Genomic DNA, 21,802 nt, shown 5'->3' on the forward strand with positions numbered 1-21,802 from the left:
TAGCACCACACGGACACAGAACCAGTCCTTAATGGTCTTTAACATCAAAAACCAAAGATACAAAAGTTATTTATGATTCTAAATGCATTTCAGAATATTGTCACGGTCTGGTGAGGACTTCAACTCCATTTCTGCCCATTTCTATTACATATATTGAAAGCAGTAAGTGTACTCTGAACATTTCATGACTCTAGGACCAAGAAAATGTATTCAAAATACTTCTGAAGTTCAGTAATTGTATATTCGTTAACAGTAAAATATAGCCCTATTTTCCTTTCCTATAGCTTCTGTATTGTTTGGAAATTGCCAATATTGTAGATGCAGTTATCAGACAGCGACAATATTAGTCTAATCACATGTTGGACTGCATCACCTGATGCTCTCTATTCGTTGGGTATCACATATATACCAGAAGGAAATAGACTTGTGCTACAATATGTAGGCCTGGCTCCATGGTATAGAGTAACCCCCTCGCTCACTCTGCCCCACAATTCACAGTATAGGAGAGTCTCTGAATCCAGTAGATACATGACAAGCCCAGGACTGTGTGTTTCTGTGCTGGTCCCAGTGTGTCTGAGGCGGCTGGAGGTCATCTAGCCAACGGTGACGTTGAAGCCACACTGGAACTTGTTCTTCTTTTGGTTAAGGAAGGCTCCCAGGGCCAAGGAGAGAGGCAGGGGCAGCAGCTTCTTCTCCAGGACCGCCCCCACCACCCAGTTACTGTCTACCGAACCTGGAGACAGGGATGGACTGATCAGGAAATAATTCAGACCTGGGACAATCATTGACAAATGGCTCAATTCACTCAATTAACCCTAGAGGTCTGACTGAATAGCTGTGCTGTCGAGGGACAGAGAGTGGCTTACCTTTAAAGAGCAGGTTGGCTTTAGGGAGGTCCAGCTGATACCCAAACGATACTGCAGTCTCCTGCGTCCGCATGCTGCCCTCAAACTCCACCCCCAGCTGCAGCTGAGTTGGTAGAACGACAACAAGATGGTCTCACAAACAGACCTAGCACTGTGCTGCTACATAGCCTCAAGTATTTCAGTGGGCTAACACCTCCATGTCAGAAAAGGCATGGTCCATTAGCATGGTCATGAGATGGTAGGATACCAGTGGATTCCCAACTATTTTGCACAGTGATACACACTAAAGTTTGAGGAGTTTTGTGGTCTAGACTGAGGGCAAGGTAGACTGGGGGCAAGGTGATAGGATAGCTTAGTTTGGGTACCTGGTCATTGGCTCTGTGGTAGTATGTTGCATGAGCACCAGCACCTCCTAGAGTCAATGTGGCAACATAATTATTGCCTGGAGTAAAAACAAGAAGAAAATTAATCTCAGTGACCTGACCAGTAAAAAGCTCCTGGCTCTAACAGAAGGTGAGGTGGTGCGGTGTGGGTCAGAGAGGGTCTCACCTGTGTATCTGCCCATTAGCGAGGTGACTGCTCCCTCCTCCCCAGGCCTCCGGTGGTAGACCAGCTCTCCTCCCAACGCCAGGGCTGGACTGATGGACTGAAGGTAGTGAGCCACGATAATACCTGAGGACAGCAACATCGTCATCATAGATGTTACAATAGAGCACAAGAATAAAGGACTCATGTCTGAATAATAACCAGCCTATTCACTCTGTAAACAGAGGCCATCATAACATGTGATCAAAAGGCTGGGTAACAAGAACATTATTGCTTTAAGTGATGAAGCTTCCACACAAATGTGCTTGTAGGAGAGATGGGTCGTTTTGCAGCATCATGGACCACCAGTGAAGTCTGATGAGAAAACAATCCTACCAGAGCCGAGGAGGACGTCTGGGTTGCCCAGGGTAACAGCAGAGGTGAAGTCATCACCACGATACTCCATGTCACACTGCCAGTTCACAAACTTGTGCTGCTGAGTCTGTTGAAATAACAAAGGCATTATTGGAACTGGACAGATGAATAAACAGTAAGTTTAATATACAAACTTCCTGATCCTGGTGTTGCGTTCCACTCTTCACAGTGACGTACCTGGATGGCTATTTTAGAGCGCACGGCGCTGGTGAGCTGGTGGATAACCTGGGCGTTCAGACTACCGGTGTTGTCCATGTCTCCCACCATGACTGGGAAGGACTTGGGGGGGGTTCAACACATACATTAACAACTCTATTAGAATATAATACTATTAGGGTAAAGTGGCTGAGAGACATTTTCCAGACCAGTCAAATGACAGTTTACCTCAGCAGGTCCTGTCTGTTGAGTGCCCACGTAGGTGGCACCAAACCGGTAGCCAGATTCAGCCAAGGTGCTGAGAGTAACTGTATGACTGACCTGTAGAACAGATACAGCAGACATCCAATAAAGAGGCAAACAATATAGTATTCTGATCCATATGAAATAGGACAATCACCACCTTGAGCTTTACAGCCTTGAGGGTTAGATAGTTCCTTTTCATTGTATAATAGCTTGCACAGAATGCATACTAACGCTGACTTTAACTTACCGACTGGCTGCATCTAGAATATATATTCCTCTAGCTCCACAACTGACCTGGAAGTGATTACTCAGGCCCTTGTTGACCACCAGTCGCACTCCTTCCATCTGGATGGGGAACACCTCTGAAATGACGTTAGAACCATAGAGATATGGAATGTTTGCTATGGAATGTTTGCTCACAAGTATAATTCATGGGCTGATCCCTCCTGATGACCTGGAAGGAATTATGTGATCCTTCCTTAACCAATAGCCCCACCCAGTTGATTTCAAAATGATGAAAGTCAATGGTGCTGCCCTTGCTAAACCTGACCTTTGGACACTAGAGTTGTCCAAGTCTATGGACAAAACAAACTATTTAATGCAAACAATTTTAACATTTAATACAATCTAAAATATGGGACAGAAAACATTTTTATGTCAGAGGAAAAACACCTCTCAAATAAATATGAGCATAAAATCTGCAGCGTCATTGCCCAGTCTATTCGAACAGGAAAGATGCACCTGTACAACGCTGATGACATACCGCATGACATGACTGTATGATTCTTACCTTTGCACTTGCGATGACACTCCTCATAGGTACCAGGGTTGGGGAGGGGGCTCCCTGTCTCACCCGCTGGCTGTCCCGGGACAGAGGGGGGAGGGACAGAGGGCATGGAGAACCCTGGGGGGACTGACACCAAACCAGGGGCCCCCTGGACAACGCCACTGCCTGGGGGAGGGGGGGAGCTGGCAGCCAACACACTGCCCATGCTGAAGCAGGATGAGAGAGAGACACAAAGAGAGAGAAGGGGTGAGATACTTGATGTTAATGTTAATAGTTCTAGTGGCTAGCTATCCAACTCTATGCATTAACTGGGACAAAGACTAACACAGCTAGGTCAAGGCCAAAGGGTATTTAAGCCAAACACGTAACGTTAGCAAGGTAGCAAATGCCCACCCATACCAACCACAATCCCCTTTCGTTGTGGCCTTAAGTAACCATCGGTGTTATGCAACCATACCAAACGTAAGATACTGTATCATACATAATGGAGTGTCTCGGATTTACGTACAGAAGAATACGAAATGCTCTGAGACCTGGTCGACTTGACTGACGGTCACTGACTGAGCTAACGTTAGCTTGCTAATGTTGCTAGCGATAACAATTGCAGCACTGTACATGCTTCTGACAACAAAACTGTAACACCATCAGCTATCTGTAATAAAGACATCGGTCTTAGAGTTGTCTGTTTCATGCAACTGTCCTTCAAATGTGTTAGCGAGCTACTCACGTTGACTGTTTGTGCGTGTCCGGCGGTAATTCTAGCTACACACCGGCAAAGTTCAACCACAACCTTCCGGTGCATGTTTAGGCCCGCCCTCCGTCCCCTATAACCTCATAGATTGGGTAGTGTACCTACAAACTCAACCACCATTGGCCAGCACATCCAACTACTAGGAAAATCCTAAATATTGCGTGTTGTGCTGGGTTCATGACCTATTCGGGAACTCTGAAATGACTGATCTACTATCTAGTTGAACACTAAGTCGCTGAACCACTGGGGAATGGGTTGAATGCAACACGTGTATAACTACAGCCAGTAAGCAAGTCCAACATTTACGAGTTTCCTACTTCCGACTAGCACCTGAATACGACATTAATAGGCTTATTTTGCGCCTTCCAATCGGTTGCTTCATTCATTCCCATGAAGCAAGACATTCCCAGGGTAATCTTCCTATACAGTGCTCGTCTTCCTGTGATTCTTTCTACATGTAGAATGTACAGTACCAGTCAAAAGTTTGAACACACCTACTCATTCTAAGTTAAAAAAATGATAATTCTACACTGGAATAATGAAGACATAAAAAATATTAAATAAAATATGGAATCATGTAGTAACCAAAAAAGGACACCAAGAAATAGAGACTTGCCTGGGCCAAGAAACAAGCAATGGACAGTGGAAATCTATCCTTTGGTCTGATGAGTCCAAAGTTGAGATTTTCAAACCGCAGAGTAGGTGAACGGTTGATCACAGTATGTGTGGTTCCCACCATGAAGCATGGAGGTGGTGTGATGGTGCTTTGCTGGTGATACTGATTTCAAATTCAAGGCACAGTTAATCAGCATAGCTACCACAGCATTCTGCAGCAATACACCATCCCATCTGGTTTGCGCTTAGTGGGACTATCATTTGTTTTTTCAACAGGACAATGACCCAACACATCTCCAGGCTGTGTAAGGGCTATTTGACCAAGGAGGAGAGTGATGGATTGCTGCATCAGATAACTAAGGCCTCCACAAAAAAACCAACCTTAACCCTATTGAAATGAGTTGGACCACAGAGTGAAGGAAAAGCTGCCAACAAGTGATCCGCATGTAGAAACTGCTTAAAGACCATCTCATTAAGCTGGTTGAGAGAATGCCAAGAGTGTACAAAGCAGTCAAGGCAAAGGGTGGCTACTTTGAAGAATCTAAAATATTTAGGTTTGTTTACACTTCACTGGTTGCTACATGATTGTGTTTTATTTCATAGTTGTCTATTCTACAAATGTAGGAATAAAAAAATTAATCTAGATATACTCATTCAAGAGTTTGTGTCCAAACTTTTGACCGGTACTGTATATTATGGTATCTTGAATGTTTTCCCAATTTGTCATTAACACCACATCTGCCCTAGCAAATTAAAATGTACACATATAGCTAGTTTCATGACAGGCCTATGCCAAATAGGTTATGCATACTTTCCACAATGTTAGCTGACCACTGATACAATGTGTAACTTGACACAAACAACATTCAGTGTGATGAACCAAGACACACAAAAACTTAAGTCACAGGGGATGGAGAATCAGCAGGCCTTTATTTGATTCCTTCAAAAGGTGCTGGCATTGACACAATTGGCACGAGAATAAACTTTGCTTAGCCATCCTCCTACCACTTTAACTCAGCAGGTGACCACTGCCAAAAAGACAACAGGAGCATTACTCAAACCAAATAAGTTGGATAGAAAAAAAAAAAAAGGTCAACCATAGTCAGCCCTGGAGTACCCCTGGCAAATGTTGCTTCTCTTGCCCATTTTATAGCCTTGTCCCAAAGCTATCGCTTGTTGCTGTGGGCGGCTGGTGTCCCGAGATAAAACATTATTAATTGGTTAAACAGACACTTAACAATGCTCAAATCATAAGTCCCATTTCAGTGCTCAAGTGCCTCAATTGAGGATAATTGACAATGGAATAAGTTAAATAAACTCCAGTATTTACAGGGATACTCCAGAGCAAGATGTGGGGAAACAGTGCTCAGTATTGTAGGCTGTTTAAATAATGCATGACAATGGTCCTTGTTTGGTTCTGCTGGTGCTAAACTCAATGCGGAGGCCAGCCATCTGCTACATCTCTAATGTTGAAGATTGTAGGATCTGTTAGGGTTGTCACTATAAGATTGTATTTGGCAATATTTTATCCTTTTAAAAGTAGATCTGTACTGTAGCCAATGACAGTACTGCTACAATCTTCCCTCAACACAACCATTCCTCTGTCAGACTACCCAATATAGCTGTACGAAAGAGGAAAAATATATTGCATAACAATTGTGAGAAAATATGACTGAAATGCTATGATTCCTCAATGACAATTGCCAGTAGTGTAACAAATCCCTTCTTGAGTTAGAGATTAGGTTCCCCCACCCTGTGTGACCATTTCTGCTCCCTGGTGTCTCTGAAAAGCTACAGATAGATCCAGGGTCAGGTTTTCATCCCCAAAAATCTAATATTAACCACTAGGATAGGGGATGCAAAATTGACCTTAGATCAGTTTCAACAACTCCACATATTAGAAACACTTAGGGGAGTTCTGGGAAGCTGAGAAAACAAGCACTGACTTGAGGTGAGAGCTAAAGAACACATTACCAGAAGCTCTTTTTAGAACAGAACTTTCAAGCCACTTCCTGGAGCTCTGGTTCACAGACAGATCCATTCAGACGTACAGTATGAACACTGAGCGGAGGTTAGATTAAGGCACGCGAGTGAGTTAAGAGTGCGAGAGATGAACAGAAGAGTCAGAGAGCAATAGAATAAGATGACTGGCTTCAGCATGTCTAAAGAAATAATAAAAACACTTTTTTGGGGGGGGTTCAGTAAGTCAGTGTATCTAAATAAAATGTTTGCCCTGTATCAATGCCCTCTTCGTGTCAGGTTCTATTGCCATCATCTCCTTGTCCAAGGGATTTGTTGCCCAAAGAGTTACGAGTCTGTCTGGTGCCATAGCCCACTAAGGAGGCTGTAAAATATAAACAAACAATAAGTAAACTAATCAATACTCAGTGTGCGTCTGCGACAAACTATTCATGTCTTTCATGTATGACTAAAGTCACAGCACGAACACTTAAAAACAAAGAAACTTTTAAAATGTAGTTCTATTCGTATTTCCACCGTATAGCACCATGATAGCATTCCCCAGACAGCTGTTAAAGCAGAGGGGGTCCTTTTGGTTTTTTGAGTAAATCCATTATTCCCTATCAACATGTTCAGCTTTGGTTTCCTCGACAGTCATCTGCTCAGAAATAAGTCTATAGGAAGTGAACCTGACAAGCGAGGAGGGCCTTTTCAACAGGAAATGATGAAATGTGACTGTATAAGAAGCCACTACAGTGATACACTGACAATACAGAAAGTCAGCAGACTTAGAAAATTGACAGTTGGATACATATCATGTTGTTTAAAAAACAGCTGTAAACTGTGACAAAACAAACTGACCACTGCTGTAAACTTTGCCCCGCCGAAAAAGAAAAAGTATCCTGTAGAATTTAAATATTCAGTCAGAAACTAAACTTAATGTCTGTGCGCAGCAGGGGATGGTGTGATGAATGCCAGACGCCTCTTGTTCTCCTGGAAAAGAGAGAAGGCTCCAGTTAGGAACCAATGTTATCAAATTGCTGAAGCAAAGCCTATTCAACAATCCTATCCACCGAGAAACTTTTATCAGGCTGAACATGAGAACCGTTTCTCAGTTCAGGCCCTAATGCCCAAAATGATTTTGTTGTATGACCACTGACCAGCAAGGATCCAAAGGACTCAACAGATGAAATAAACAAAAGGTGAAATAACTACCGAGTGCTTTCTATAATGGGAGACTCATCTCTGCATACATGGTCAAACCTTACCATTTATGCTGCGCTTAACTCGCCGTCCTTGCCTCTGATCTCGTCTTCTGCGTCTGGGTCGGCAGAGTGGAACTCCGCCACGTACAGACCCTTGTCGATGCTGCCGGGGATGGGCTTAATGTCAGTCACCAGCTGGTCCTCGATGGACTTCAGGTTGAAACGGTCCTCAGAGGTGATCAGGTTGATGGCCAGACCCAGGTGACCAAACCTCCCTGGAAAAGGTATTAAAAATAAACAGGCTTATATTTGACACTATTTACCCAGGAGAAAAGCAGATGGTAGCTGGAGAAGACCATGATGTTCCAGTAGGTCTGATTTGTCAGCGTGATGAAAATGCAGTGGATGGTCTCACCTGATCTGCCGATGCGATGCAGGTACGTCTCAGCGTTCTTGGGGAAGTCAAAGTTGATCACTACGTTCACAGCTTGAATGTCAATTCCCCTGGTGAACAGATCTAAGCAGGGAGGCAAGAGAATTTGACAATCAGTCTATCAGTTATAAAAATAAATTTAATCAAGCAATCATTCAACTCAAGAGTAAAATACGTTACCCGTGCAGACCAAGTTCCTGCAGAGTCCGTTTCTGAAGTCATGGAATACACGGTTTCTATACTCCTGTTTCAAAGGCAAAACCAGTGCAAGGGTTAGCAAAACATGGCTACACAGATCTACACACAGTCTAATGTGAAGGTATTCCATGCGGTCTACATCTAAAGTGCAAGTGGCAGGGCCAGCTGACCTGCATCATCTTGGCGTGGATGTAGAAGCAGGAGTAGCCCAGCTGGGTTATCTTCTTGGCCAGCAGCTCAACCCGCTGGGTGGAGTTACAGAAGATAATGGACTGGTTGATCTGGAGCTGTTGGAGAACAAGACACATTGATGAGACAATGTACTCATTATGAATTGATGGATGACCCAGATGAATGAAACATGGCTTCCTGCTCTCCCATTAGTCAATATCTCTAGGACTGAAAGAATTAGCTTTTCTGACTGTGTATGTAAAGGACCAGTTACGGAACACATTTCCAACCCACCTTGAGTTAGTATCTAGCAAAACATGAGGCAATATCTCTGGGACCTAAGGTTCCTTCAAGGTTGCTCATCAAGCAGTTAGTGCATTCAAAGTATTTAGACATCGTGAATTTTTTCCACACTGTTACATTACAGCCATATTCTAAAATTGAATAAAATTGACCAGCTCTGGCTGGGCCACTCAAGGACATTCAGAGACTTGTCCCGAAGCCACTCCTGTGTTGTCTTGGCTGTGTTCGCAGGGTCATTGTCCTCTTGGAATGTTGTCCTGAGTGCTCTGGAGCAGGTTGTCAGACCGGGGTGAAGTTTTTTTTTTTACCAAGGATCTCTTTACTTTGCTCCGTTCATCTTTCCCTTCAATCCTGGCTAGTCTCCCAGTCCCTGCCTCTGGAAAAACATCCCCACAGCATGGTACTGCCACCACCATGCTTATCTGGAGGAAACCTGCCACCATCCGTACAGTTGTGACGCTTGGCATTCAGGCCAAAATAGTTCAATCTTCGTTTCACCAGACCAGAGAATCTAGTTTCTCATGGTCTGAGTCTTTAGGTGCATTTTGGCAAACTCCAAGCGGGCTGTCATGTGCCTTTTACAGAGGAGTGGCTTCCGTCTGGCCACTAACATAAAGGCCTGATTGGTGGAATGCTGCAGAGATGCTTCCTTCTGGAAGGTTCTCCCATCTCCACAGAGGAACTCTGGAGCTCTGTCAGATTGACCATTAGGTTCTTGGTCACCTCTCTGACCAAAGCCCTTCACCCCAGATTGCCATTTGGCCGTGAGGCTAGCGCTAGGAAGAGTCTACCATTAAGAATGATGGAGGCCACTGTTCTTGGGGACCTTCAATGCTGTAGACATTTTTGGTACCCTTCCCCAGATCTGTCTTGACACAATCCAGGCTCAACGGACAATTCTAGACAGGTGTGTTCCTTTCCAATTCATGTCCAATCAATTAAATTTACAGCAAGTGGACTCCAATCAAGTTTTTTATACATCAAGGATGATCAATGAAAACAGGATGCACCCGAGCTCAATTTTGAGTCTCCCATCAAAGGGTCTGAATACGTATGTTTTTTAATTAAAAAAAAAAATACATTTGCAAAAATTTATAAAAACCTGTTTCTGCTTTGTCATTATGGGGTAGTGCGTGTAGATTAATGAGGGGGAAAAAATAATGTAATCCATTTTAGAATGAGGCTGTAAAGTAACAAACAAAATGTGAAAAATGTCAAGGGTTCTGAATACTTTCCGAATGCACTGTATGTAGCTCAACAAACTACCTCCACAGCTTGACACACTCACCCTGGAGAAGAGGGTGTTGAGGCAGTGGACTTTCTGCCTCTCAGTGACGTAGGCGTAGTACTGGGTGATGCCCTTCAGGGTCAGCTCATCCATCAGGTTGATCTCATAGGGCTTTGAAAGGTGCTTCGCCTGGAGAGGGGGAAAGGGGTAAACATATTGCAATTGAAAGTAAAGACAATTCAGTTGTCAACTTTTAATTCAGACTAATTTCTCATTGAATCTCCATGCACATCTTCCCCTTGGTCTCCCCCTGTTCTCGTACTCTCTAGCCCCCAGTTATCAAGGAAAGTCCTCTCACCATGAACTTCTGCACACTGATGGGGAAGGTGGCAGAGTAGAGTAGGATCTGACGACCCTTAGCCAGGAAGCTAATGATGTCTTCGATCAGGACCACAAAGTCCTGAGACAGCAGCTTGTCTGCCTAGAGAGAGTCAGGACACATTTGTTGATGACCCAGTTGAGTGCAGCCTCAGCACATTAACATAACTGAGCAAAAAATATGTTCTCTCACTGTCAACTGTGTTTATTTTAAGCAAACTTAACATGTGTAAATATTTGTATGACCATAAGATTCAACAACTGAGACAAACTGAACAAGTTCCACTGTCATGTGACTAACAGAAATGGAATAATGTGTCCCTGAACAAAGGGGAGGTCAAAATCAAGTCAGTCAATGCAGCTGGTGGGCACACCAGATACTAAGTACAGCAGTGCATCTCCTCATTGACTGCACCAGATTTGCCAGTTCTTCCTGTGATATGTTACCCCACTCTTCCACCAAATGCACCTGCAAGTTCCCAGACGTGCTCAATGGGATTGAGATCCAGACTCTTCGCTGGCCATGGCAGAACACTGACATTCCTGTCTTGTAGGAAATCACGCACAGAAAGAGCAGTATGGCATTGTCATGCTGGAGGGTCATGTCAGGAAGAGCCTGCAGGAAGGGTACCACATGAGGGAGGTCATCTTCCCTGTAACACATAGCGTTGAGATTGCCTGCAATGACAACATCATGCTGCGACACACCGCCCCAGACCATGACAGACCCTCCACCTCGACCCCGCTCCAGAGCACACATTTCTTCCAACGATAAATGCGAATCCGACCATCACCCCTGGTGAGACAAAACCGCAACTCGTCAGTGAAGAGCACTTTTTTCCAGTCCTGTCTGTTCCAGTGACAGGGGGTTTGTGCCCATAGGCGCCGTTGTTGCCAGGGATGTCTGGTGAGGACCTGCCTCACTACAAGCCCTCAGTCCAGCCTCTCTCAGCCTATTGCGGACAGTCTGAGCACTGATGAAGGGATTTTGCGTTCCTGGTGTAACTCGGGCAGTTGTTGCCATCCTGTACCTGTCCCGCAGGTGTGATGTTCAGATTTCCCGATCCGGTGCAGGCATTGTTACACGTGGTCTGCCACAGAGGACGATCAGCTGTCCGTCCTGTCTCCCTGTAGCGCAGTCTTAGGAGTCTCAGTACGGACATTGCAATTTATTGCCTTGGCCACATCTGCAGTCCTCATGCCTCCTTGCAGCATGCCTAAGGCATGTTCACGCAGATGAGAAGAAACCCTGGGCATCTTTCTTTTGGTGTTTTTCCAGAGTCAGTAGAAAGCCTCCTTTAGTGTCCTAAGTTTTCAGAATTGCCTACCGTCTGTAAGCTGTCAGTGTCTTAACCTTTCCACAGGTGCATGTTCATTAATTGTTTACGGTTCGTTGAACAAGCATGGGAAACAGTGTTTAAACCCTTCACAATGAAGATCTGTGACGTTCTTTGAAAGACAGGGTCCTGAAAAAAGGGACATTTCTTTTTTTTGCTGAGTTTATGTTCAAAGAGAGTAGGTGGCAAAGTGGGGCTACTTTCACTTGGCTTATTAAACCAATACTATTCCTGTAGAAAAACAAAACGTGCAACTACGGAGTGTTCCACAAAAATATATATATATACACTTTCCAGATTTCATAACATATGCCGCTTTAATAAAACAACCAACGACGCTCACCTCATCCATCACCATCATCTGGACTTTATCCACTTTGGCCACTCCCTTCTTTATCAGGTCCAGGATCCTGCCTGGTGTGGCTATCACCACATGCACTGAGACAAGGGACGAGATAAAGAAAATGAAAATAAACATCAAGTACTAGGGATGTGCATCTTTCCCCTTTAAGACGATTTGACAAATTGTCTCCGATACAGGTACGATACGTTTTAGTTTGAAACGATTCAGTGTGACTCGGTTTGATTAGAGCAGGGGTGGGCAACTCCAGTCCTCAAGGGCCTGATTGGAGAAAAAGTGTGACACCATCCCTAGAAAACACAGCTGATTAATCAAATTGCATTCTAAACTGAAGATTAGGGTCCAGATTCACAAAACATGAAAAAACATAAGTTTAAGGGGGAAAAAATGTTAAGTTCATAAGATAGTTCATAAATGCAAATCCTCAAAATGTTCTTAGGAACTTTGTAAATATGTGGCATTGACAGGCTTATTTATTTGTTTCAAGCACATGTGACAGGGATGATCGGATTTGGTTATTTTTCTTCACACATTATAGCCATCAGACTAGCTATATCAAAATCAAAAACGGATAACCAAGAAAAGAGATGAAATGGGGGAAAGAGCAGCCAGGAAATGGTTGCTGTTGGGGAGACTTGATAACTGCGGGGTCACTGCAGAGACCAAAAATAAAGGATGGGCTTGAGTGGCCGAGTGTCTGTGCCGTCGGGGGTATGGCAAGGGACAGTGACGCCGTAAAAAAGCAGGGAGCTGAGAGACCATTCATGTGGACCAGCTGGAGGAGAAGGTATAGGTGGTAGAGGAACTGCGTGACCGGTAAGTTAGCTAGCTAACATAGCTAAAGTGTAAAGACATTATAGCCAACATGGCTATTGACGTTAACATTAGCCATGTTCTTTGCAAATTGACGAGATAGCGCTAGCCATTTAACACTTCTAGATTATTGTAATATATTGCTAATTGCTTCCTAGCTAGCTAATGAGTGTTTCATTTGTATTAAAAATATCCAGTAGCCAACTGTCTGTGGCGCAAGAAAACATTAATGGCTACAAAAGTATCCATGTCTCGAGACAAGAGTTTAGCCGTGCTAAAGTTTAGGATTCCTTCTTGGAAATGTACTTAAGCATTATTTTCAAGAATCACATTTCTTCACTTTTTTTCTTAGGAAAAACCTTAACATTTCCAATAATGTAATTGAGGAATAGCAACTTTGCTTAACTTTCTTAAGTCTACAGTTACCGAAAAAATGGCCGTTAAGACATTTAAGGTTTTGTGAATCCGGACCAAGGTGACTATTGGAGTAAGGCGTGTTAACTGGTGTAAAACTGACATCAGGCCCTTCGATGACTGGAATTGCCCACCCCTGGATTAGAGGAACATATCGATGCGATGCACTAACATCTGTTGCATACACACATTCATTTTCCATTCTAAATTCAAATCTGCTGAAGATGGAGCTCATGAGCTTTTTTTAATTTTATTTAAAACCTCTTAGGGCTAGGGGGCAGTGTTCGGGAGTTCGGATAAATGACTTGCCCAAAGTAAACTGCATGTTACTCAGGTTCAGAAGCTAAGATATGCATATAATTGGTAGCATTGGATAGAAAACACCAAAGATTATAAAACTTTAAATAAATAATGTCTGTTTAACAGAACTGATATTGCAGATTTCCCGAGGGAAATCCATCCAGGTAAAAAAAAAATTGAAGTCACTGTCCATTGCAACAATTGTCTACATGATAAACAAATAAATAGCCCCCAGGTTGCAGTTCCTATGCCTTCCAATAGATGTCAATAGTCTGACTAGTCTTGTGGCGCGCGTGGATGAGGGCGCGCACCCCGTTATTTATCTCCGGTATTGAACATACATGCCTTCTTAAATTTTATCGTTTATTTACATATTAGGGTACCCGAGGATTGATTAGAAACGTTGTTTGACTTGTTTGGACAAAGATTATTGATACATTTTGGGATTCCATTGTATGCATGTTGAACTTGTGGAACAAGTGGATTACTGAATCAAACGCGCCAACTAAAAACTGACTTTTTGGGGATATAAAGGACCGTATCGAGAGAAAAAAAACATTTGTTGTGTAGCTGGGACCCTTGGGATTGCAAACAGAGGAAGATCCTTAAAGTTAAGCAATTTATTGTATTGTTATTTCTAATGCCTTTGCTGGTTTGGAAAATGTTAATGCTTTTGTATGCGGGGCGCTGTCCTCTGATAATCGCACGGTATGCTTTCGCCGTAGAGCCTTTTTGAAATTTGACAGCGCGGTTGGATTAACAAGAATTTAAGCTTTTAAATGATGTATAACACTTGTATGTTCATGAATGTTTAATATTACGATTTTCTCATTTGAATTTGGCTCGCTCAAACTTCCCCGCACGTTGTCGATTTTGATCACGTAATCGGGATCCGTGCGCTAAGAGGTTAACTGACTTGCCTAGTTAAAGGTTAATAAATTCTTATTGACAATGACGGCCTACCAGGGAAGTGCCATGTTCAGGGGCAGAACGACAGATTTTGACCATGTTAGCTCGGGGATTCGATCCAGCCAACGCTCTAACCACTAGGCTTTGTGTAAATGATGCTTGTAGGCATCTGATCTGAGCCACAAGGAAAATCACCCACTAATGAATGTCATTTTTGCTGATTAAGTGTTAGAGGAACTAGTAATGTATAAATATCTATATTTTTAAAAATCTTGCTATGACATAGCCAATGAATATATAACACAACTTTGTATTTCACCAGTCTCATAATCAGCCGGTTCAGATTCCTGAAACGTAACTCTGGACCCCGAAGTCCGTTCCACTGCATTTGATTCATTATTCATTCTAAATCAGGGACTGATTTAGACCTGCGACACCAGGCGTGTGCGATTAATGATCAGGTAGAACAGAAAACCAACAGGCTCCGGACCTCGTATGGTGAGAGTTGAATACCCCTGGTTTAGACCGTTTGGAGGTATACAGACTGAGTGAGCTTGTATTCTTCTCTAGCTTCGACCATGTAGTACGGGTAGAAAAAGTGATTGCTGTCCCCGTTATGAAATTACCAACTTCACCATATACACCTAAAAATGACTATACAGACTGCTGATAGTGAACTTGAACAATCCAAATCAAATGTATGCCCTGATCAGCATGTAGCCTACCTAAGTGCATTTGACTTTAAAAAAAACTAGAAAATGTTATTTGTTGTCACTCAACTAATAAAGGCTAATAGAGCAAGCCATTTTAAACATTTGAATGCGGAGGGTGAGTCGCAGATATACCAGAACAGGAATAGACCTACCCGTCGTTGGTCAGCGTGCGAAGCTGAACACAGGACGCAGTTTGACAAGGCTACTGATATTGACTGGGGTTGTTGGGCATGCAAAATTACTTCTAGATCAATGACTGTCAACATAATTAAATGCTTAGTTCAACACTGAAGGAGACAACACGGTTGCCATAAAATATTTGGTATTTTCAGAATTAAATATTATTTTCAGAAGTAATTTGAGCAACAAAAAAAAAGTTTTCCGGCAATTCGTAACGTTTGAATAGATTTTCTGGCAATGCATGCTACATTTGGATCTGTTTGGGGTCCCACGGATCAATGCACTCATACCTTCAACATTTGAATCAGGGACCTATCGTTACAGCAGACCAAACAACTCACACTATATATACACAAAAGTATGTGGACCCCTCTTCAAATGAGTGGATTTGGCCATTTCAACCACACCCGTTGCAGACCGGTGTATAAAAACAGCCATGCAATCTCCATAGACAAACAGTAACAGTAGAATGGCCTTACTAAAGAGCTCAGTGACTTTCAATGTGGCACCGTCACAGGATGCCATCTTTCCAACAAGTCAGTTCATCAAATGTCTGCCTCGCTAGAGCTGCCCCGGTCAACTGTTTCTGCTGTTATTGTGAAGCGTAAACATGTAGGAGCAATAATGGCTCAGAAATGAAGTGGTAGTGCTGAAGTTGCAACACTCATTGTGGAGTTCCAAACTACCCTGAAGCAACGTCAGCACAAGAACTGTTCGTCGGGAGATTCTTTAAATGGGTTTCCATGGCCGAGCAGCCGCACACAACCCTAAAATCACCATGCGCAATGCCAAGCGTCAGCTGGAGTGGCGTTATAAAGCTCGACGCCATTGGATTCTGGAGCAGTGGAAATGCATTCTCTAGAGTGATTAATCAAGCTTCACCATCTGGCAGTCCTGAGGACTAATCTGGGTTTGGCATATACCAGGAGAATGCCAACTGCCCCAAGGGAGGACTAATATTAATGCCAATGATTTTGGAATGAGATGTTCGACATGCAGGTGTCCACATCCTTTTGGTCATGTAGTGTATCAAACATTTGAATCGGGGACTGATCATTACAGCCCTAGTAAGGACAGTATATAAAGGCACATAATGAGGAGTTGCACAATGTGCTGTTGTGTAACATGGGCAAGTATCTTGATCAACAGCCAAACTAGATGTAAAGTTAAAGTAACACAGTTCAGTGTCAGTCACACAAGGAAACAATATCCATAGTATCTGTAGAACTATGATCAGCTGCAGTTCTTCACACATTGGTTATGGCACTACACTACAGCCACTCTATAACCCTTTCGACTGCCTGTCCCCAGTAGCAGTTACCAGTCTCGTCCAGACGCATGATGTCGTCCCTCAGGTTGGTGCCTCCTGTGGTGGCCATGACCTTGACCCCACCCATGTGCTTGCTCACCTGGATGCTGATCTGGCTCACCTGCAGGGCTAACTCTCGAGTAGGAACCATCACCATGGCTGCAGAGAGGAGAGGAAGGGGAGAGAGAGAAAGACATTTAAGGACAGAGGAGAGAAAAAGGGGTTTGGGGAATGAGGGACAAGAGAAAAACAATCTCCACAAATCAATTGGAATAAATAACCTATAACCGGAGACCGTTAAAAAAAAGCCCAATTTCCCTGACAGAGCTCAGGCACTGGCTTAACTGAATGTAATTTATCCAACTCACTAAACTCAAGTGGCCTTGACATTATGAATCTGTGGCATACTGTTCCCTTGTGTTCAAGCTCTATTACAGCACACTGTGTGTGGGCGTTAGGTTTGTGACAGTGGGTCTGTCCATATGTCAGAGATTCCGTGTCCCACAAGGCGTACTCAGCCGTAGCAATGCCCTCTCCATACACTGAATGTGTGCTTACTTGTGCATCAATCTAGTGAATTGTTCAGGCAACTACATAGGGGTATTCACCAGTGATTACATAATAGGACAAATTAATCATAAAACATTAAGGGCAGATTTCATAGACAGACTTTGTACCAACATTGATTAAAACAAGCAAATGAGATCACATGGATTGATGTTGAAACGGTATTGAGTAGCAGCTGGTGCAGTTCTCACCCTGTATGTGGTCCTTCTTCAGGTCTATCCTCTCCAGGAGAGGAATGAGGTAGGCTCCGCTTTTCCCGGTGCCGTTCTTAGCCCGGGCAAGGATGTCCCTTCCTGACAGAGCAATGGGGATGCTCTCCTCCTGGGGACAGGCAGACATAGGTTGGTGAGAGAGACTCTTCCACAAACATGAGCAAACACTAACACACATTCAACAAAGTTCCAAAATCTTCATGGACAGAGAAGCAGAGGGAAGTCACCTGTACAGGAGATGGTTTCTCCCAGCCCATCTCAAAGATCCCCATCAGTAGCTCCCGCTTCAGGCAGTAGTCCTCAAACTCATTCCCCTTGGTCGATGTCACATCCTGGGGAAAGAGTAGATGGTCAAGGTTGAAGCTAGGGTCATTATTGATTGATGGGCTTGCTTTGTTAAACTGTGAATGTGTCACTAGGACTTACTGATGTTCTAAATCTGCAGTCTTTCTGTGGAAGCTGCAGGCACTTCTTCCAGTCATCACCAAACCGGATACCCCCACTGCCCTGGGGAATGTTCCCTCCCTTCTGTTGGGCATCTGGTTGTGGGGCAGTTGCCAGGGATCCTGATGTTAGTCCAACTGGCTTGAGTGGTCCTCTAAACTGCCCATTGGGCTTGTTCAGTCCCATGATGGATGTTGGGTTCTCCGTTCTTGCTGTAGACATGGCTTAGAGAGCTTTTCCTTCAGTCTGTCAATTCCTTAGTCACTCAGCTAAACGTTTTTTGTTCAATATTTCCTTAGATTGTTTTTCTACTCGTGGAACTAATGTCCTTGTGTTATTTAGCTCACAAAAAAAAACTAAAACCTTGTTTTCAGGATTTCTAATTTAAAGAATTTATGTATACACTTATACGTACAGACCTCTTGAAAAGAAGAGTCTGGCATACGAAAATGGTATATTTACAAGACGCTCCCCAAAAAGGGAGAAATTAGCATTTATATGAATAAATTGATCATATATCCGCTCAAAATCAAGCCTATGTGAACGTGTTTCAGAATTCAAACATCTAAAGTAAATTATCCTGAAGCAGTCTTATTCCTGGTGAAAAATGCCTTTTCTGAAGTTCTGTGTACAACAACCTGTTAAGTTTTTAATATGGTTTCTATGTTCAAACCTTCTAAGCTTTTTTCCTGGACTGAAGTGGTCGTACGTTTCTTTGTTAGAGTCTCAAGTGCTTTTAGTCTTTTACATTCAAACAAACCTGTACTGTCCTCTGATTCACATGGACTATTCCTATGTTTCTGAGTCTTTCAACTTGGTGTGTTTTTTGGTGTATTATGAGGCAATTTTGCTATTGGCAACCTCAAAATGACCTATACAAAACACTGAGGGTAATAGTCCCAACCCTTTGTGTTGTTCACTTGGACAGTCACAATGTGTGTTCTGCTGTTGTGCTCTTCTTTTGCTGTGGTAGATGTGGAGCTGACACCCTTAGTTGCATTTGCATTCAACTCCAGGTTACCTGCACGAAACCAACAAAACAGCACAAGGACAAAAACACCAATGTTACATGTCTAAATTATTAATGAAACCAAGTCTCAACTTTTAAACAAAAACAACCACTAACTAGGACTGTACTTTAAATGATTACGTGGAAAAAATGGTCGATATAATAAGTGTAGTTAGCTAGTTGCCAAGTGCAGTGGTCTGGGGCAACAGGAAAACTTTTAACAAGATCCAAAACCTAAGAAGTTACGAGCACACATTAGTTACACACAAGTTGGCTGTGATAAAACACTATATTAGCAAATTAGGACTGAGCCCAGCAAAATAGTTCAGTTAGCTCCGAGTTGGTGCTTAGTGTACTCGTGAGACAATGAATAAATTGAACAGCCAACATAGACCCACATTTGGTTTACTAGTAAACGTTAGATGGCTAACTAATGATTGTTTGTGTGACCACAGTAACGTTAACGGTAGGCACACTTTACGTGGATACTAACTAGCTACCTAGTGGCATTTAATGCCCGGTAAAGTAGATTAGCTAAGCTAACGTACCAAGCTATAGCTGTGAAGTTAGCTAGTCAACTACCGTTAGCTAGCTAGCTGTGATAACGTGTTAATCGAAGTTTATGGGCTGAGTTAGTTTAACTGACAACTTTGAGGCTAACAGTAACTTCACGACACAAGTCCGAGTTGAGGCTGGCGATTTAGATAGTCAGTCGACAGATTTTATAAAGTAAAAAAATAATAACTAGCGAGCACGTTTGCTTTGCAAACATTGGTTAGTTAGCTAACTATAATAAATAACGTTAAGCGTAGCCTGACTGGTCGATTCTACTTCTTCAAATATACTAGCCTAGGCAGTCGAGTAGCGCCCATGCACTCAGCTACTTCAAACAAATACAATATGTTACCTTAATGTTCATCGGACGTCTTCTCTCGTTAACTTAATTAAAGCAAATGTTCCAAGTATTAAGATACTGTTTGTGTTTCGTGGAAACCACCGACTTGTCTCTCTTTTGTCTCTTCTTTAAAAAAAAAAAAGACAATTCAACATGGCCGCGCGCTCGCCTTTAGCTTGTTGTCTCTTTCGCTTTCCTACTGTCGTCACTAGTTACCACAGCCACAAAGTCACAAACCCCGCCCATTTATACAATTTATCTTCTTAAAATGTGATTTTAACCTGATAACCGTATGCCTGACAATATAAACCTATTTTTAAGCATGTTTATGATATAACCAATGTTGACTTTGCGGCTGCGGTAACTAATAGAACCTTCGTTCGTCTGGCTGCGCAGGTACATTAACTGAATAGCATGTCCTGTTTCGAACTCAAATTGGTTAGCGCTATCTGCTTCCAGTTTTCGTGAAACCCACCGACTTGTCTCTCTTTTGAGGGTCTCTCTTTTGTCTCTTTGAAAACAAAATTACAATTCAACATGGCCGCACGCTCGCCTTCAGCTGGTTGTCTCTTTCGCTTTCCTACTGGGTCGTCACTAGTTGCCACAGCCACAAAGTAATAAGCCCCACCCATTTATCTTCTTCAAATGTGATTTTAACCTGTTAAACCGTATTGCCTAACCTTAAAAATCTTTTTTTATTTTTTTATTAATTTTTACGATATAACCACGTTTAACTTTGTGGCTGTGGTAACTAATGGAACCCTTCGTTCGTCTGGCTGCGCAGGTACATCCAATATCCAATCAACGTGTCCTGTTTCGAACTCAAAATGAATAGCGCTATATGGGTTCCTTGGGACGTCCCTACGGTAAAACACTTGCTTCCCAGACGAAACAGTTCGGTAGAGTTCGTGCACATATTATGACGACATTTGTGTTAGTTTTGGACTTCTGTGAGGGTTTTTTCGGCTGTTCGGGCACATTACATTTTTTTCTGGAGGAAAGCCGAAGTTCGGTGCCGATGTCTACGCCCCTTCGTCGGTGATTGGTCAACAGTAGGGATTCCTCAATATGGTCTTTGTTGTTATTCAACCAGAGACAACTCGTTTTCATGCTATTTTTTTAATTGACAAATACTGCACACACAATCTTAGTCAGATGTACAATTGCGCGTCTAAGATCTATTCGGTAAAAACGTCAAAATTAATGACATATTTATTGGGATATCTTTGATAAATTCGGACTATTTTGAGGAACTGTAACTGGCTACGGCGTCTTAAAATGGACAAACAGTACTATTGACATTTCCCCCCCTCGTTTTCAAGCGTAGGTCGAAGTAGCACACTCGGTTCGGAAAGTCGAATTCGGCTAGGCGCCAGCATGTTGCCTCTTTTAACACCTATAATAACCATAACCCTTTGCTTAACCATTTTACATTTAAACTTCCAATGGGTAGTACGTCCAAGGATTCTGCATAGCACAGACCATTCAACTAATAAAGATCGGTAAGGCAACCACATGTCACACTCATTGCAAGTAAAACGTAATACAAACAAACAAACAGCTACATCAATACAAGTAATAAAAGACGCAGGTTAGTGCAAGAATGGTGGGGGTTGCTAAGAAAGAGGTTTTATTTTAAGGATGATATGTTCCAGAAATATTAGGATATGATATCAGACAATATGTGAAACCATCAATATAATATCATACAATATGTGAAACCATCCATATCATACATGCCATAGCAGATGCTATTGTCCAAAGCAACTTCCAGTTGTGTGCATACATTATTAGTATGGGTGGGCCCAGCGGGAACACATTAGGTCATCACACATTAGACCTACTGCAAAAAGTTTACAAAAGCATTTTTCACTGCCCACCAACCTTGTCTTCAGTTCTCCAACCATCATCTGACAATATGAGGGTGAGTAACTTCATAAAAGAGGGGAATAGTTGAGTACCTGTTGTCTTCCTCAGTTACTATTGGCAGAGTGGGAGTGTCCTCAATCGTTGGCGGAGGGAGAGTGGCAGTCCTCAATCGTTGGCAGAGGGAGAGTGGCAGTCTCTGCATTTGTTGGCAGAG

The 21,802-nt window shown here is 42.8% G+C and overlaps 2 protein-coding genes across 5 annotated transcripts; both read right to left on the reverse strand.

Moving 5' to 3' along the window:
- Positions 1–22: 22 nt before the first annotated feature.
- Positions 23–3,898, reverse strand: LOC112226577 (mitochondrial import receptor subunit TOM40 homolog). 2 transcript variants are annotated; one of them, XM_024390991.2, is made up of 10 exons: positions 3,743–3,898; positions 3,019–3,221; positions 2,523–2,590; positions 2,211–2,303; positions 2,004–2,105; positions 1,788–1,893; positions 1,416–1,538; positions 1,232–1,308; positions 867–969; positions 23–733 (listed from the first exon to the last, which is right to left on the reverse strand). In XM_024390991.2, the coding sequence occupies exons 2-10, from the start codon at positions 3,218–3,220 to the stop codon at positions 594–596; spliced, it is 1,014 nt and encodes a 337-aa protein (XP_024246759.1). In that variant the 5' UTR covers position 3,221; positions 3,743–3,898; the 3' UTR covers positions 23–593. The 2 variants fall into 2 exon arrangements, with proteins under 2 accessions (XP_024246759.1, XP_024246766.1); XM_024390998.2 differs by lacking the exon at positions 3,743–3,898 and adding an exon at positions 3,524–3,715.
- A 1,394-nt stretch (positions 3,899–5,292) lies between these two features.
- LOC112226584 (probable ATP-dependent RNA helicase ddx6) lies at positions 5,293–20,313 on the reverse strand. 3 transcript variants are annotated; one of them, XM_024391020.2, is made up of 13 exons: positions 20,195–20,313; positions 17,798–18,836; positions 17,599–17,703; positions 17,351–17,480; positions 16,605–16,751; positions 11,937–12,031; positions 10,237–10,359; positions 9,939–10,067; positions 8,347–8,463; positions 8,159–8,222; positions 7,961–8,062; positions 7,609–7,820; positions 5,293–7,333 (listed from the first exon to the last, which is right to left on the reverse strand). In XM_024391020.2, the coding sequence occupies exons 2-12, from the start codon at positions 18,035–18,037 to the stop codon at positions 7,612–7,614; spliced, it is 1,461 nt and encodes a 486-aa protein (XP_024246788.2). In that variant the 5' UTR covers positions 18,038–18,836; positions 20,195–20,313; the 3' UTR covers positions 5,293–7,333; positions 7,609–7,611. The 3 variants fall into 3 exon arrangements, with proteins under 3 accessions (XP_024246788.2, XP_024246779.2, XP_042165128.1); XM_024391011.2 differs by lacking the exon at positions 20,195–20,313 and adding an exon at positions 19,732–20,184; XM_042309194.1 differs by lacking the exons at positions 5,293–7,333; positions 20,195–20,313 and adding an exon at positions 19,732–20,185 and having other exon boundaries at positions 7,608–7,820.
- Between the last annotated feature and the right edge of the window lie 1,489 nt (positions 20,314–21,802).

Source organism: Oncorhynchus tshawytscha, linkage group LG03, assembly GCF_018296145.1.
Source record: "Oncorhynchus tshawytscha isolate Ot180627B linkage group LG03, Otsh_v2.0, whole genome shotgun sequence".
Taxonomy (NCBI): Eukaryota; Metazoa; Chordata; class Actinopteri; order Salmoniformes; family Salmonidae; genus Oncorhynchus; species Oncorhynchus tshawytscha.